The sequence below is a fragment of the Cuculus canorus genome, chromosome 5 (genome assembly GCF_017976375.1).
Source record: "Cuculus canorus isolate bCucCan1 chromosome 5, bCucCan1.pri, whole genome shotgun sequence".
In the NCBI taxonomy this organism is placed as follows: Eukaryota; Metazoa; Chordata; class Aves; order Cuculiformes; family Cuculidae; genus Cuculus; species Cuculus canorus.
In genome coordinates, this window is record NC_071405.1 from 34,706,989 (window position 1) to 34,722,075 (window position 15,087).

The following is a 15,087-nucleotide window of genomic DNA, read 5'->3' on the forward strand; positions in this document are numbered from 1 at the left end:
TGTCTTTGGTACTCTACTTTGGTTAGGGTGTTCGTTTTGTAACACATCCCTTGTTCAATAACACAATAAGAATTACTAAAATAATTCACTGTAATACTAGTATCTAGTTTTATCTGAGTACTTTAGGAAATAGCCAGCTGATTTGTAATATGTCATGTGAAGATTTCTGTGTCATTCTGTATTTTGTGTTCAGCGTTAGTATTTTTTTCTGGTTTCATGTCTGGCCTTGAATTAACTCTGCCACACGTTTTCTTGAAATAGGGAGGGGAACACGGTGGTTTAGTGATTAACATAGGAGAATGTTTAGGTGAAAATAGCTGTAGAATTCAACAAACACACAAACAGTTTAAAGTATACGTGCTATGAGAGGAGGTAAAGAAATATGCTTTCATATGAATTTGCTAATCATTCAGTTCTTTTTTTTGCTACTTTTTCTGCTTTCAATAAATGCTTGCATTCAATCAATCTTACTGCATTTTTTGCATTGTAAAGCAGTAGCAATTGTGACTTCTGAAGAACAAAATCATTTTGCTTTGATGTAGAAAGTGTTAAACACTGGGGCAGAGACTTTTTATGGGTCTGCCAGTAAATCACATAGAATTATAGAATGGCTTGGGTTGGTGGGGACCTTAAAGGATCATCTACATCCAACCCCGTGCCATAGGCAGGGACACCTCCCATCAGACCAGGCTGCTCAAGGCCTCGTCTAACCTGGTCTTGAACACTTCCAGGGATGGGGCATACACAGTTTCCCTGGGCAACCCATGTCTCAGCCCTTCGTCATGAAGAATTTCTTTGTGATGTCTGATTTAAATCTTCCTCTTCCAATTTAAAGCCATTCCCTCTCATCCTATCACTCCATGCCCTTGTAAACAGTGCCTCCCCAGCTTTCAGGTACTGGAAAGCTGCTATGAGGTCTCCCCGAAGCCTTCTTCAGGCTGAACAACACCAACTCTCTCAGCCTGTACTCATAGCAGAGGTGCCCCATTCCTCCAGGCACCTTCATGGCCCCTCTCTGGACCTATTCCAACAGTTCCATATCCTTCTAATGTTGGGGATTCCAGCACTGGACACAACACTCCAGGTGGGGTCCAACAAGAGTGGAGTAGAGGGGGAGGATCACATTCCTTGCCATAGCATTCTGTCAGTGTTCAAATAAATAAGTGGAGAAAATGTTCTGCTTTGCTTTCAGGAGTTGCTAAGTCGAACATCACTGGAGACTCAGAAATTAGATCTAATGGCTGAAGTTTCAGACCTGAAGATTAAGCTGGTTGGTATGGAAAAGGAACAGAGTGAATATGAGGAGAAACAGAACAAAGCTGAGGTGAGTTTCTTTCATTAGCTCATTTTCTTTTTTTTTCCCCTATCGTGTGTGTATGGTGTGCTGCCACACACCTGAGCTTTTGACCTGAAATCAGAGTGCAATAGGACTTTACGTGCTTACAGCACAGTCTGTATCATTGATCCTGTGAATTCAGTGAGCAATATGATTATGCATTTTTGGGTTGTGGTTTTCTTTTCCCCTCTCTCATTATACTTCAAAGGTTGCTGTTTGGCTTTAATCAAGGCACAAAGTTCCTTCCAGAAGCATGCATAACAGTTGGTGTTTGCTTAACCCTTTCCTTTCCCAGGAGCTGGACTGGCATGGCCACATGAGGCCTGTCAGAACTGCTCTTTCTCCCTTTTTATGCGGCAGAGAAGCTTGTCAGCTCAGTAGTATTAGGGGTGCTGCAAACACTGAGATGATCATCTTTGGTGATTTCAATGCATTCATGGCAGCACTTGGGAGCAAGAGGCAAGGGGCAGGGCATTTTCCTCAAATGAACCTTTCTGTTTGTGGTTGCACAATAAATAGTGCAAAAAAAAAAAAAAAATTACTTGCATTGGAGGAACCTCTAATCCTTCCTCCCCTTCAGATGTGGATAGTTTTGGACACCAAAGAAACTTTTCTTCTTACCATATTGGTTAAGAAATAGTATGAAACAGAGAATCATATGAATAACATTCATTTCATGGTAGCAAGAGCAGGTGGGAGCTGGGAAGGAAAGCTATTTTGGAAGACACTAATTTCTATAAATTGCCATGTGTTGCCCTACTCAGTGGTCTTTCTAAGGGGACTGAGTAGCAGGAGAGCATTACCTGACAAGGAAAGATTACTGGGTCCAAGAATTATACACTGCTGACTGAAAAAAAGACTTTATGGTCCACATTGATTTAGGAGAATTTGAAATCCAGGCAGTGTTAAGAAACTCTTCACTCTCCATAACGTTGCCTAGTGGAGTATTTTATAACTATGCGTAAGTAGTTTACCTGCAGTAACATAATAAGTTTGGGGTGTGTTTGGTTTTGACTTATTTACCCTCTGAAGTTTTCTTTAGAGATTAAAAGATAGCTTAAAGAGAGCAATTTCTGGTAGGATTGCAAACTAGAGAGGCACCAGCTGCTGTTTTTATCATCTGTGGCCTTCTCATGCTCTTTCACCCATAATTGTCAGTGTCTTGTGTACAGTGTCTTGTACTGCCTGAACATCTAAACAGGTCTGTGCAGCGCCTGATTACTACAGGCTGCTCCCAGCATCCATCTTCCCAAGACGCCTTCAGCACTTCCCATTGCGTGTCAGATGCAGGGACGAGGCTGCTTAAATGATTGCAGTACATGCATAGTCAGCCTGACTCCTGGAGAGCAGCAAAACTTTTGAGTGTATTCATATTGACAGGACTTTTAAGCACCCAGTAGGTCTGAGCCTGTGATGAGGGTGAGGTGTGACCTGTGAAATTCTTCTGCCACTGCAACAAGGTGTGTGTCTCCTTTGGATGGAAAAGTTGAGTTATTGGCCTGGAAACCTTTGTTGTATTGCTAAGTGGTAGGAGACGTTCTTGCTGGGGTGGAAAAGGATTCTAATCTAATGGAAAAGTTGAGAATAATTGTGTTAAGTGTACCCTGAATTATTAACTACCCCAAGATGTGATTAGATTTCTGGCCCGTTGAAAGTTGCAAACCTGTGTGCACACAGCGATGAAAACAAATACTGTCAGTAATGCTGTGGGAAATAAACAGCATTTTTGTTTTCTCTGTGAGCTGTTTTAAGAATTATTTCACATTGTCCTGAATAAATGTTAATCCAATTTAAGGTAAATGGGTTTCTTTCAGTCAAACCAGATGCTTACTTAGGTTCTAATGCCTTAACCCTGTTTCAGCTCCTTTTACTGTAAATTTTATAATTTTCAATACAAACACAATTTCAAATCTCAGAATGTCATATGTGTTCTTTATACTATTAGACTACAGCAGTTGTTTACATTTGGTAATAGCTTTGAGTGTCTTCCTGAACTCCTTGCGTCCACTGCCTGACTACATCTTTCTAGAAAATAAACCACTCTTGTTTATGCCAACGGTCTACCTTTTGCTTACTCTTGTTTATACGTACACAGTTGTGCTGTGGAAACCTAATTACTTCACAGTGAGACAGTTCTCCAAGCTGACAGTGACTGAATGAAAGTAATCTTCCTGTAATTGTGTCTCTGAATGTCATGGCTACTACAGCACACTTTTACAGTGCATGATGCCTCAAATGAAACTGTAATTAGTATTTTCACATAAGTGGGACAAAACTGTGGGTGACAGAGCTACAGCCTTTCTTATAGATTGTAGCTTGCCAACTGCTGCTTTCAAGACTGAGTTTAGGATTGACAGAGGTAAGTAGAACAGTAATATGATGGATTTACTACCATCAGAAGTAATAGTCCTCATTTTTCGCCATAGTGTGTGTTGCAGAGGCATCCAGTAGTTAAGCCATTTTAAACAGCCTCTTAATTATACTTCATAGCTGACCCTGTAATTTCTAAATATGAGTTTTAAGAAATTTAAAATTAAATGTGACATTGCAGGGTAATTCAGCTAAAACATATTTGCTCTGTACTCTAATTTTGTGTCAGCTTACTTCTACAGCAGCTGTTTCCAGTCACATAGAATTCGTCTGTAGAATTATTTCTTTGATTGGGTTTGGGGGAACAAAGAAAATTAAGATATCTTTCTAAATATGAGCAAGTTTTAGTGTGTCAGATTCATTTTGCTTTATCTTTTGCAGCTGTGGTTTAGTTTTAGTTAGCAGCAAAGAGTTTATGAAGCGTTTCTAACCTCTCAAAGGTATTAATTTCACACTGAATGCCACTTGTCTCTGGCTCTTCAAAAGCACATGCTAAATTTAAAGTGCTGTTTATTTTTATGTATATATCACAAGGGCCAGGAGAGTAGCTGTTTGTAAATGGACCATTTCACTCTTGGCTTTGTCATTTTAATTACCTTTTGGTGGAATAATGTTCTACTTTTGCCACAGCAGTGCTGCAAAGGTTTCTGAAATGACACCTAAGGGAGTCTGTGTAGCTTTTCTCTTGCCAGAGAAGCCTTAGAAATTTGGAAATGAGTTTTCTGAATGTAGCAAGGTATGAGAGAGCAGCATTATCAAGCAATTAATGGCAGCCCAGGTACCAGCTCTACCTGAACACAAGCAAAAGCGACATTGTGGTTTTTGCTTTTTCAGACTGAGAATCTGAAGCTTGCTATAACCAATTTGGAAGTGTTTTGTGGCTCTTGTGTGAACAATTCTGATTTAAATATCTAGTGCATAATTAACTGCAGTTTCAAAGAAACCTAAGTCAGTGAAGCACTGACTCCCACTGGGGATTTTGGTGTGTTGTCTCACCTGAATCAAATTCAAGATACAAAATATTAGTGTTAATATAATATAAGTATAATATATTAGTGTTAATACATTTTTATGCTGTGAAAGAATCTTACAAATGCAAAGCTTTTTCTGCCTTGAAACTAGAAACAACTGTAAAGTCATCCACTGCAGATGGAGTTCATCTCTTTCTCCTCCATAGATCTCTTATCCTTCACTGGGATAAGGATTTCTGCTATTTCTGTACTGTCAAATTTACCCTCAGGGAAGGCACAAATTTACCCTCTATGTGGGCACAGTGTGTTTCACATTCAAGGTTTTAATGTTAGGCAAAAGAGAAAAGATTTGCAACCTGGCAACAGAATTTTTTCTGAATTCTCCCGCACTGGAAGAACTGGAGTGACAGTCAGTTTGTGCTCAAAAGTCTGTGCACCTTTTCTGAGCAGTCATTCTTTAGAACTTTGTATGGGTTAACAACGTTCTCTGTCAAAGACGAGCACAGGCTAAAGCTTTGCTGCTTTAAAGATAGCAAGGGAGATGGATATGTGTCCTGATAATTCCAGTCTCTGGTTGGTACTGCTCAGTGAGTTACCTGATTGCAGACGTGATGATAAAAAAGAAACAAAATCAAAGCATGGAAGATGGAGAGTTTGTGGATAGTATTTAAATTGTGCATACAGTTAGTCCTATGGGTGTTATGCTTTGCAGCACTCTGAGTGAGAAGATGAGTTAGATAGGAGGGGTGTTCTCCTTACCACTGTCCTCTGTACTGCTGCTGAGAGACTAATGTAGCCACTGAACTTGTGAAGGATATGGTTTCACCTGGAGAAGTTGATACTCAAGGAGGCTGTGTTTTCTTACCTGTGCAGCCCTGGCAGAACACGTCATCCTGTGAAAGACCAGATATTGCAGAGGCGGCGTGCTGGGGCCTAGTACTTGCTCTGAATGTTTTGATTGTTTGCAGAACTAATCCTCGTTTATATGCATAAAAGGTTTGTTGGATGAAAAAGGATGGCTTGTAATGAAGAAAATAAAAAGAATGTGCCACATCATTTGTTGTTCTGTCCACTAAAATCTTTTTCACTCCTTTGGGAGATGGATTACTCTTATCAAATTTATTCCACTTGTGAGAAATCACAAAACATTTGTTGTTAATGTACATGAAAATCAAGAGAAAGGCACTCCAAACTTGTAATACCTGAGAAAATACCCAGCGCTATTTGCTACTGAGTCGGGGAATTTAAGTGAAATGTTATATAGAATTTAATACTTATCTTTAGTTTGCTTCCTGTAGCTGGTTGGTTTTTTGTGTGTATCCCTGATACACGCAAATCCAAGAAGTTGATCAGCAAATTGGTGCACTTGACAAAAGTTTACTCTTTCTTCCTGGTATCCTTTTATTTCTCCTATGTACGTTGCTTAACCCTTTCTCAATGTGGAGATACTGCCTAGCTAGCTAGCGGAGTTACTCTGCTGACCTGGAAATAGAACTACCTTACTAGTAAATTCTGTGTATAATTTGTGAAAGATTAGGTCATGGCTCCAACTGAGCACTTAGCAATTTATTTCCAGTGGATTATTTGGCTGTGTAAATGAATGTAACTAAGTCCATTTCAGCAAAAGTGTTCCTCTTGGCCAGCATATTTGTATATGTTCCAATTTTTCCACATATGTGACTTCAAGTGGATAAGTTTCTTAAAAAGAGGGGCCACATTTTGATCTCCACATTAAGATCAGAATCACTAATTAGTCTGGAATAAGGATTCTGTTCTATTTAAAATGAAACTTTGTGCAATATTCCAGGTTTATACTCATTCACCATATACTTTATCAGAAGGGAAATACCTAGTCTGTCATTTTTTAGATTGTCTTTGATATGCTTCAGGTATTTCTTTGTGCTACAACTGTAGAAATATCTTCTTTGCATCGTTTTCTTTCTCACCTGTCTCTTTTTGTCTTTTTTTTTTTCTTTTTTTTTTTCCCTTTCTTCCCATGTTTCCAGTCAGTAGTGAACCTGATCAGTGAGCTACAGGAGCAGATGTGTAAACTGCAGCTGGAAATTAATAGTAGAATCCAAGAAAGAAAGTCTCAAGATAGGAAACCAGACTTGACACCCAGTGGTCCTCAAACTAGTCCAAGATCAGTGGTAGAGACTCTCAGCCAGAAGAATTGCTCTCAGTGTGACGTACGAGTAGTACACCTTAGCAGAAGCCTGTGTATTGCCTTTTCTCTTCTCTTGCAAAAGCTAAATTCCACTAACTAGAGCTATGTTGTGAATTATTGACATTAATCTTTGTGGCTTTCATTAGGAAAAAGTAAAGTGGTTATAAAAATTACCAAAAAAGAAAACAAACCCAAAAAGGCGTGGAGGTTTATGCTTGGGTTTTGGGGTTGTTTTTTTTTTCATTTTTAGGTTTGTTTTTTTCTTTTTCCTTAGCTGAGATTTGTCTTTTAATATGCAGCATGCTAGCATGGTTTGGTAGTTTGTTAGTTTTCCTCACGATAATGACACTCTAGCCATGCATGATAGTGCATCCCAACCAGTCCTCTGAACACAGGTTATTAATTCCTGAATATCTTAGAAGTTTAACACAAGTATAAAATACAGTTGCAGGTAAGACTATCTGAAATGTATCCTTTCTTTTTGTAATGATGATGCTAATGTGAATGAAAAGAGCAGTAATAAAATAATCTGCTTCTACCCTTAAAACAGCAAATCTAACACATTTTTTTTTATTCTCTGACACTAGCAATTACCAGAGAAGAATTTTTTAATTTACATTACAGATCTCAGTCATATTTGATAAAAACTATTTCACATGTTCAAAACAAAAGCTACTTTGCATAAACTGCTTAATTTTCCTGAAGGTAGAATGATACTGATGTGCCTGAAAAAGTCAATTTTAGTATTTGCTTTTAAATCTGTTTGCTTTAGTTATCACATGTCTTTGGTTACTATTTGGATCCTCGGAACTCATTTCATAAATAATCTGCTTATATTGTGAGGGAGTTTTTCAGTAGTTTTTCTCAGGTTTATTTTACAAAATTAACTTACTTGGATACGATGCCTATTTTGAAAGCAATGCTTTTGTTTATGAGCTTGCCTCTGTCTAGAACTAGTTAGTAAGCTATTAGATGGCAGTACAAGCTGAATATTGGAGAACTAATCTGAAAGTCAAATCTGGGAGTCATGCAAAATAAACACCAGTTTAATACAAGATATTGGTGTGATTGCTTGGTGTATAAACTATAAAGGAGTCCAAAACTGGGTTACACTTCGAAATTTTTCCTTCAACTTCATTTTAAGACATTGGCTTTCATCAGAGCTCTCTCATGGATTTAATAATGCTGTCCTTCAGAATGAACAGTGATATATTCTGTCAAGGAAGGAGTGAAAGGACATTTAGGAGACAGATTTGTCAGAAGAATAGATGAAGAATGCTAGGAACCTTGACTGGCTGCACCTCTTGGTTTGCAAAGCCACAAACATTGTTACTGAAAGTGGTATATTTGTAGTCATATTTAACTGTATGTCTGTGATATTAAATGCCTGTAACTTGCTAGATGCCATTTAGTCTGAGTTATTTTTCTTAGTAAATAGGTTAAACACATGCTTGGGAGATGATTGTCACTGTAATAGAAGTTAGTAATTTTTTAGCACTACCTGATTCTGTTTACTTTCTGATTGGCAGAAAAACGAAGCAAAGCAAAACAAAAATCCTCAAACAAAACAACAAAACCCCCAACTTCCTTCCAAACCGAGTAGTTTAATGTTGTATGACACTGCAGTTATGGAATTTTTGGCTCATTTTCATGGCGACATACGACTTCACCAGGCTCAGCTATCTTCCTTAGTATGACTAAGAAATTTGCTCAAGTGGAGAGTTTGAAAAAGTATTCCTTGTCTCTCAAGTCAAAATAGATTTTTTTTTTTTCATCTTAGAGTTGGTCAGTTTTTAATGTGGTGGTTCGGTATTCCTTTCTGTGTGGTTCATGCATGATCATTAATACAGATTATGGAAAATTAATATCTACCAGAGTAATCTTAATTTTAGCTGCTGTTCTTCCTTTGCAGGGTTTGCTACAGGAACTTAGACACCTTAAAATTAAAGTGGAAGAACTGGAAAATGAAAGAAATCAATATGAGTGGCAATTAAAAGCAACCAAAGTAAGCAGAATATTTGACATTTGCTAATGACAGACCTATTTCATCTGGGAATGGATATGCTTCACTTCTCAACAATATTTACTTTTCTCACAGTTGCCTTATGTCAAGGCCTAGTATAAAGTCAAGTTTTCTTCAACATTATTTGGAATAAGTAGTTTTTTGTAGCTGCTTTTTGTGCCTTTTTCTCGTCCCCGCAGTTTCCAGTCTTCTATCTTTTTGTCATTCTTAGCTTTATTTTTTTTTAAAAAAAAAAAGAGAAGACGTTTAGACTTACAAAAGACCTGTTCTGAGGAAAACCTCTTTGAAGGTTTTCTTTTATTTGTGTAATGGTTACATGGCTCTGTGGACTCTGCTTTCCAGACTGAAGAGAGGAGACAAGCAAAGTTAGCTGGGTGTTCACTTACTATGGAATTTATTTTGATAGACATTAAGCCCAAAATACACCATTAGATCATCTGCTTTGCCTTTATTTATGTCAAAGGGCATAGCTGCCTTGCCCTTCTGTTGACCTTAAATTCTGGAAAGCTGTTGGATCGTAATCTGGAGAAACTCAGCATTTGAAAGTACTCATAATTTTCCCCAGTAATTATTTTTTCTAGTTGAACGTTCTCATTGTTAAACAGTTGCACAGTTAAACAGCTATTTTGAGTTTGAATTTTTAGCCTTTTTCCACCAGATTGAAAAAACACTGTATTATTTTTCCCTGCTGAGGTACGTTTTTGTGCTGTAATCACACGTCCTTACATTTGTGTAGTACTGTGATCCCTGTTTGTACTACAGACTGAATTTTTTTGAGTTGTGGTTGGATCTTAGAAAAAACATTTCAAATTATTAAACTGAGCTTTCTTTTTATACTTGATAGCTTGATCCAGGAATGGCAGATGGCTGTTATTTTCTTAGCATTTCTTTCTTTGGAGATTCTTAGATGAATATTGAAATGTTGTTGTATTGTCTTTTTTCCTGTTGAGGTAATAGCTCTTATATTCGTGAAAATGTTTTCCCTGCAGTGGTGGAAATGAACAGTCTTTGGAAAAATATTTTCTCAAACAGTGTGTGGCCAGCTGCCAAGACAGATAAAGATTATAGAAAGTGTAGGGGCAGAATGAAAATAAGAAAGAAAAATTGTAAAACCCATTGAGTGAAAGAAGATACAGAACTAGGAAGGAAGAAAAGTACAGAGAAAGAGAGGGAGAAGGAAAACAATTGTAGAGATGATGGGAATGAGAGATTAAAGGAAAAGAAGGCATTTAAAAGAGCTATGAGATCAAATAGACCAGGGGAGGCAAACCCAAATCTGGCCTTAAGAGGTCTGCAGCTTTTGTCTTCCTGTTGATCCAGCTTCTTAGATGAGTAACTGGAATATTTCCGTTACTGGATATAAAAAGCATGTTAGTCACTTGGAAGTATAGAAGCCCTGCCTTGGTGCATCTCTGAAGATTCTTCTATTCCATATGGAATTGCAGGCAAAGGATGATCTTTTGCTGCCATCCAGCTGCTTGCTTCTTGATGAAAAATAAGTTTCTGTATTAGAGTAAATCAGTCATGTGTTTCTCTGTTTGGATAATGTTGTTTGGTGATTTGCATTTTTCTGCTTTATTTTAGTATTTTGAGAAACTGGTCACATTGCTGATTTTTTGGTTTCCTTTTTTCTTTTTTTTTTTCTTAAAGCGATTTGATTTGCTTTTGCTGGGGAATATGCAGAATATTGATATATAAAGGCTTTAAGGCTGCTGAAGAAAATCTTTATGAAGCTACTGACTTAGTAAAACATGCTGTTGACAGTTGCTTTCTTTCAAGCTGGACAGTCACAGAATTCTATCTATATTGTTGAGATGTTCAATGCGTGATTTGATGTGTGATTATTGTCATCCTAATCTAGTGGCAGATTGCAGTAGGTGTAAATAAACACTGATGCATACATGTTGCATATATGTGATTGTTTTCCAAGCCGTGCTTTGCTTCTGGCCTGTTTCCTGCAGTATCCAATGGGAGGAAGAACTGATTTTTCATGCTATGGAGAAAAGGGCTCAGAATTAATAGATCTTGAGTTATAGTAAGGAGTATATATAAGAGTAGTAACTGGGATAAAAAAGCAGAATCTTTTAAAAAATGCTTTGTTACATTTTGGTTGTCTTCATGCAGAATTCAAGAGTTGCCCTATAATAGTCATTTAGGTATTGAAAGCATTGAGACTGGTATTGTAGCATTGAGAGCTTTCCAGTTCATGGGGGAAAAAAGCACAACCAATCTATGAAAATGTTATTCAGAACTTGTTGTACTCTCTTTCAGGCTGAGATAGCCCAGCTTCAAGAGCAATTAGCTCTAAAAGATGCAGAACTAGAACGCTTACAAAGTCAGCTATCTAGGACCTCATCACATAGTGAAGTGGCAGAAAGAGGTAAGAGGAGGGGAATTAAAAATCCAAATCCCTACTTTAACTTCCCATTGGTAGCCGCTTGGTCAAGTATTTCAAAGCAATACAAAGAGATACAAGGATGGACTTACAGAAATTATTTTGGGAGGAAAAATGGTGAAAATTGGTTTGTCTTCTGGTAGAGCAGAGGCTTTTAATGTGTGAAATTCCATCCAAATCTAGAGGCAGCATAAATTGTATTCAGTATCCTAAGGGAACTTGAAACTCTTTCTACTGGAATTTGATTTGTAATTTGAAAGTCATTGTAGTTCAGTGGGAATATATATTTTTTTGTTTATAACTTCAAGATTTCTTTGAAAAAATCTTTGCAGTTTTTAAGAAAAACAAAATTGTCAGAGTAGCAGCTAAGCACGATGTTTAAGTATCTAAGCATTCTAAAACATGGACATTGATTCATATTATTCCTATATTCAGGACTATATCTCATTCAGGTTCCCTCTCCCATGAAAGGTTGGACCAGACGGGTCTCCTCCAGCCTGGGTGTTCTATGATTCTTTGATATTGCAGGTTTCTGCTTTACCTCTGCACTGATGATACAGGTCAAGGGAATTAAACCAGTTTGCTTAGCAACTGGTCATGTCACAGTTCTCTGAAATATGGTCTCCCTGGAGTTCCTGTCAGTTGCTGGGATGTGAGCAATATGTTAGCAGTGACCTCCTCCTCCTATAATACTGTGACACTTAACCACGCAGGAATATTTGTGTGCATTTCACCACAGTGCATCAGCTTAGCTGCACTAACTTCTTTTGTGGGTGTTAACTAACATCTCCAGAGAGTGCCCTTGTTGGGATGTGACTTTTCAGGTGCTATGATGCCTCAGGGCTTACCAAGAATGTCCTTAGAAGGATTGTGGATGTTTGTTTTCTAGAAGGCTTTGTATTGTGACTGTTGTTTATTCCAAATAAGTGACTTAACATATACTTTGTGCTGATTTCACTCAGCTGCAGAGCTTGTGCATGAAGAGAACTGCATGTCTAACTAGAAATTTAGTTTGTCTAACAGAAATGTTTTGTAGAGGAACTTCTCTAGTAATAGAATTTTGTGTTTTCTATGAGAGATTCCCAACTAATTTACGATATTTCAAGGGAAAGGTGACAAGCACAAAGGTGACAATCAAGAGCTCAGCAATTTTCAGGTTCTAGTAGCATGTCTCTTCCAGTTCATGCTGAAGTTAGGTGAAACTCCCCTTGATTCCAACGAGGAAGAATCAAACCCTCTACAGATTCTTTAGGCTACATTTAAGGAAAACAGTCTGTATTTGAATGGAAACAGTACACAGCAATAATAGTTCTGCCAAAAAAATTACTGATTTATCAGATTTTTAGGGGATATTCTCAGTTAAAGTTGAAAAATAATGTCAATGTATTTGTAGTACATTAGGATGCATATTCTAATTAAATTGCAAAATTTATCTAATATGTGCTTTTTCTACATACTTTATTTGACTCTCACCATTTACCATCGTAGAGGAAGTTTATAGGAGAAGGCTAAAAGAAAAATGTAAGCCTTGCAATTCACTTTTGGCTTTACCTCACTGTTCCTTTCACATAAATTGTAACTTAAATGCATTCTGCAGCAATGATTAAATGTTTGTTTAGACTTGGCTGTCTAATTGTAATATCCATGAGACATTGCTTTCACTGCTTGCAGCAAGGAGACAGCTACTTCCCTGTTTAGTAAGATTTCACTTTGGAGAAAAAAAAATATAATCAGAGGTTCACAGATCAGATTGTTGGACTTCAAAGGGACATTGTCAAGGTTAACAGAGCCAAAACTTAACATTTACCTCTTTTTATTTGTGTGTAAAATCTATATAATATCTGAAAAGATGGCTTTAATTAAAGCCCCCTTCCTTGGAGGGGAAGGATTTGAGCTTTTTTTTTAATCAGTGCACTAAATTAAAAAAAAAAAACAGTCTCAATAATGTTGCCATACTTGATGATGTTATAAATATTGTAAGTAGAGTTTGCTTTAATATACTTACGAATACCTTGACACCAGTTCTTTTTGAAGTCTAATATTTATAAAGAGAAACCAGTAAAACTGTGATTTTTAATGGCACTTTAAAAATCTAATTGCTTGCCCACTGCCTGCAGCTTTAGTTTTTAATTTGGCTGTGTCTTTGCATGTCTTATTTTACTAAATGTTCTCTTTTGCAAGAGGAACGCTTGCAAAGGTCATTTCCATGTTTTAAAACTTGCTCATTAAAAGGTATGTATTTTTAAGAATCACTACAAGAAAAACTAATTACATTTTTTGCTAATAGTTTAGCTATGACATTGTATGTTCAACATTTAGCTGTGAAACATTTGGTTTCTTTTAAGATCCTCTTTAGCAGTATTGATTTTCTTTCTTCTCACTCACTTCATGCCACATCTGTTTTTCATAGTCTTTTGTGAAACAAATGGATCTGTTTTAATGTCAAAGCATGAATTCCTTCAGTGGCTGTTACAGCAATTTTCAGGTTCTGCCTCCATCATCTAAACTTTATTTAGTATAAGTTGGTACTGGAGGACTTGTTAGGAGTAGTGTCTAGAGAAGAAATTCAAGGTTCAGCAAATTTACGATTCTGTGATTAACAACCTCATACATTTTCAGAGGGTGTGTTTTAATTGTTTTTGACTATAAAATTCCTGAATATCCTCTGTCTTATAACACTGAATTGTTTGTGAGGCAATTCTCTACTTGCTCTTGATGTACGTTTTAATTCAGTTATTCATACTGAAAATTTACAAGTTTTCCTCGTATCAAAATAGTTTATTTTTCATTTCCAAGTTTCATGCATGTCCTTGAACTACTTCTCATAAGCTGATGAATATTTTTCCCAGATGGAATATAATTGATTTTCAATCATACTTAAAAATATTTCCTTTAATGTATAACAGAAAACACACTCTCATCTTTTTCATAATAAGCTCTGATGTTTCTTTTTTGTTTAATTACTTGACTTTTAGAGTACAAAATAATATTATCTAGCCTTTTATAAGCAAAACCAGATTGATTGTGTTATGCCGTATGTCTACAACACAGCTTTTGAAAAGCTCTAAGTTAAATGTAGTTTGGCAGTGCATTTGCCATGCCACTGGCATGGTTTTAGTCATAAGAACAGAGGGACAATATCACAAAACATATATTTTTTACACTAAATACAGGAAGTGTATTTTTCTTCTAACTTTTTAAAGTGTTTCTAGATCAAGAAGTTCAACGATTGAAGATAGGAATGGAATCATTATTGGCTGCCAATGAAGAAAAGGTGAGACAAAATCCTGATTCTACATAATAAGAATGAAATGAGGGGTTTGAATCTCTGTGAGGATCTGAATAACCTGCTTTCTGTAAGTGTGGTATTGCTCTGATTCGGATTATCCCCTGAGATTGTGACAGAAGATTGATTTTTGAACAGAATGTGTGGCTGACCATGTTAACCTGGCTGCGGAACCTGGGAGGCTAGTTAGATTCCAGGGGGGATTAGAAAGCCAAGGCTGTAATGGTTTCTGCTGTTGAAAAGATCACTAAGGTTTGGTTGCCTCTGGCATCTCATCATCTTCCAAACTTAATCTGAAGTACATTAATATCCTGAGTTCAGACCGTGATATTAAAAGAAAGTCAAAATGACCCTTGAATCAGACTCAGATTTTGGGAGAAAGGGACCAGGATTTAGAGAGGCAGGGGTGGGGGAAGTACTGAAGGAGAGGAGAAGCTAAATTAATCCCACTTAAATAGTAAGTATGGTTTTTGTCTCTTCACTGGCATCCTGTTTGCCTGTTGATTGGACGATTCAAGTGCAGAGTTGAGGGCTCAGTT

At 37.0% G+C, this 15,087-nt stretch overlaps 1 protein-coding gene across 14 annotated transcripts in view; it reads left to right on the plus strand.

The window, feature by feature from the left end:
* The window catches only part of PPFIBP2 (PPFIA binding protein 2), a 105,336-nt gene that overhangs the window by 68,030 nt on the left and 22,219 nt on the right, over window positions 1–15,087 (plus strand). For 5 of the 14 annotated variants that reach the window (XM_054068329.1, XM_054068336.1, XM_054068330.1 and 2 more), the window contains 4 exons: window positions 1,193–1,324; window positions 8,757–8,849; window positions 11,139–11,247; window positions 14,475–14,536. In XM_054068329.1, coding sequence (XP_053924304.1) covers window positions 1,193–1,324; window positions 8,757–8,849; window positions 11,139–11,247; window positions 14,475–14,536 — 396 coding nt within the window. Of the gene's footprint in view, window positions 1–1,192; window positions 1,325–6,683; window positions 6,867–8,756; window positions 8,850–11,138; window positions 11,248–12,750; window positions 12,784–14,465; window positions 14,537–15,087 lie in introns of all 14 variants that reach the window. The other 9 variants (XM_054068331.1, XM_054068335.1, XM_054068334.1 and 6 more) reach the window with 6 other exon arrangements.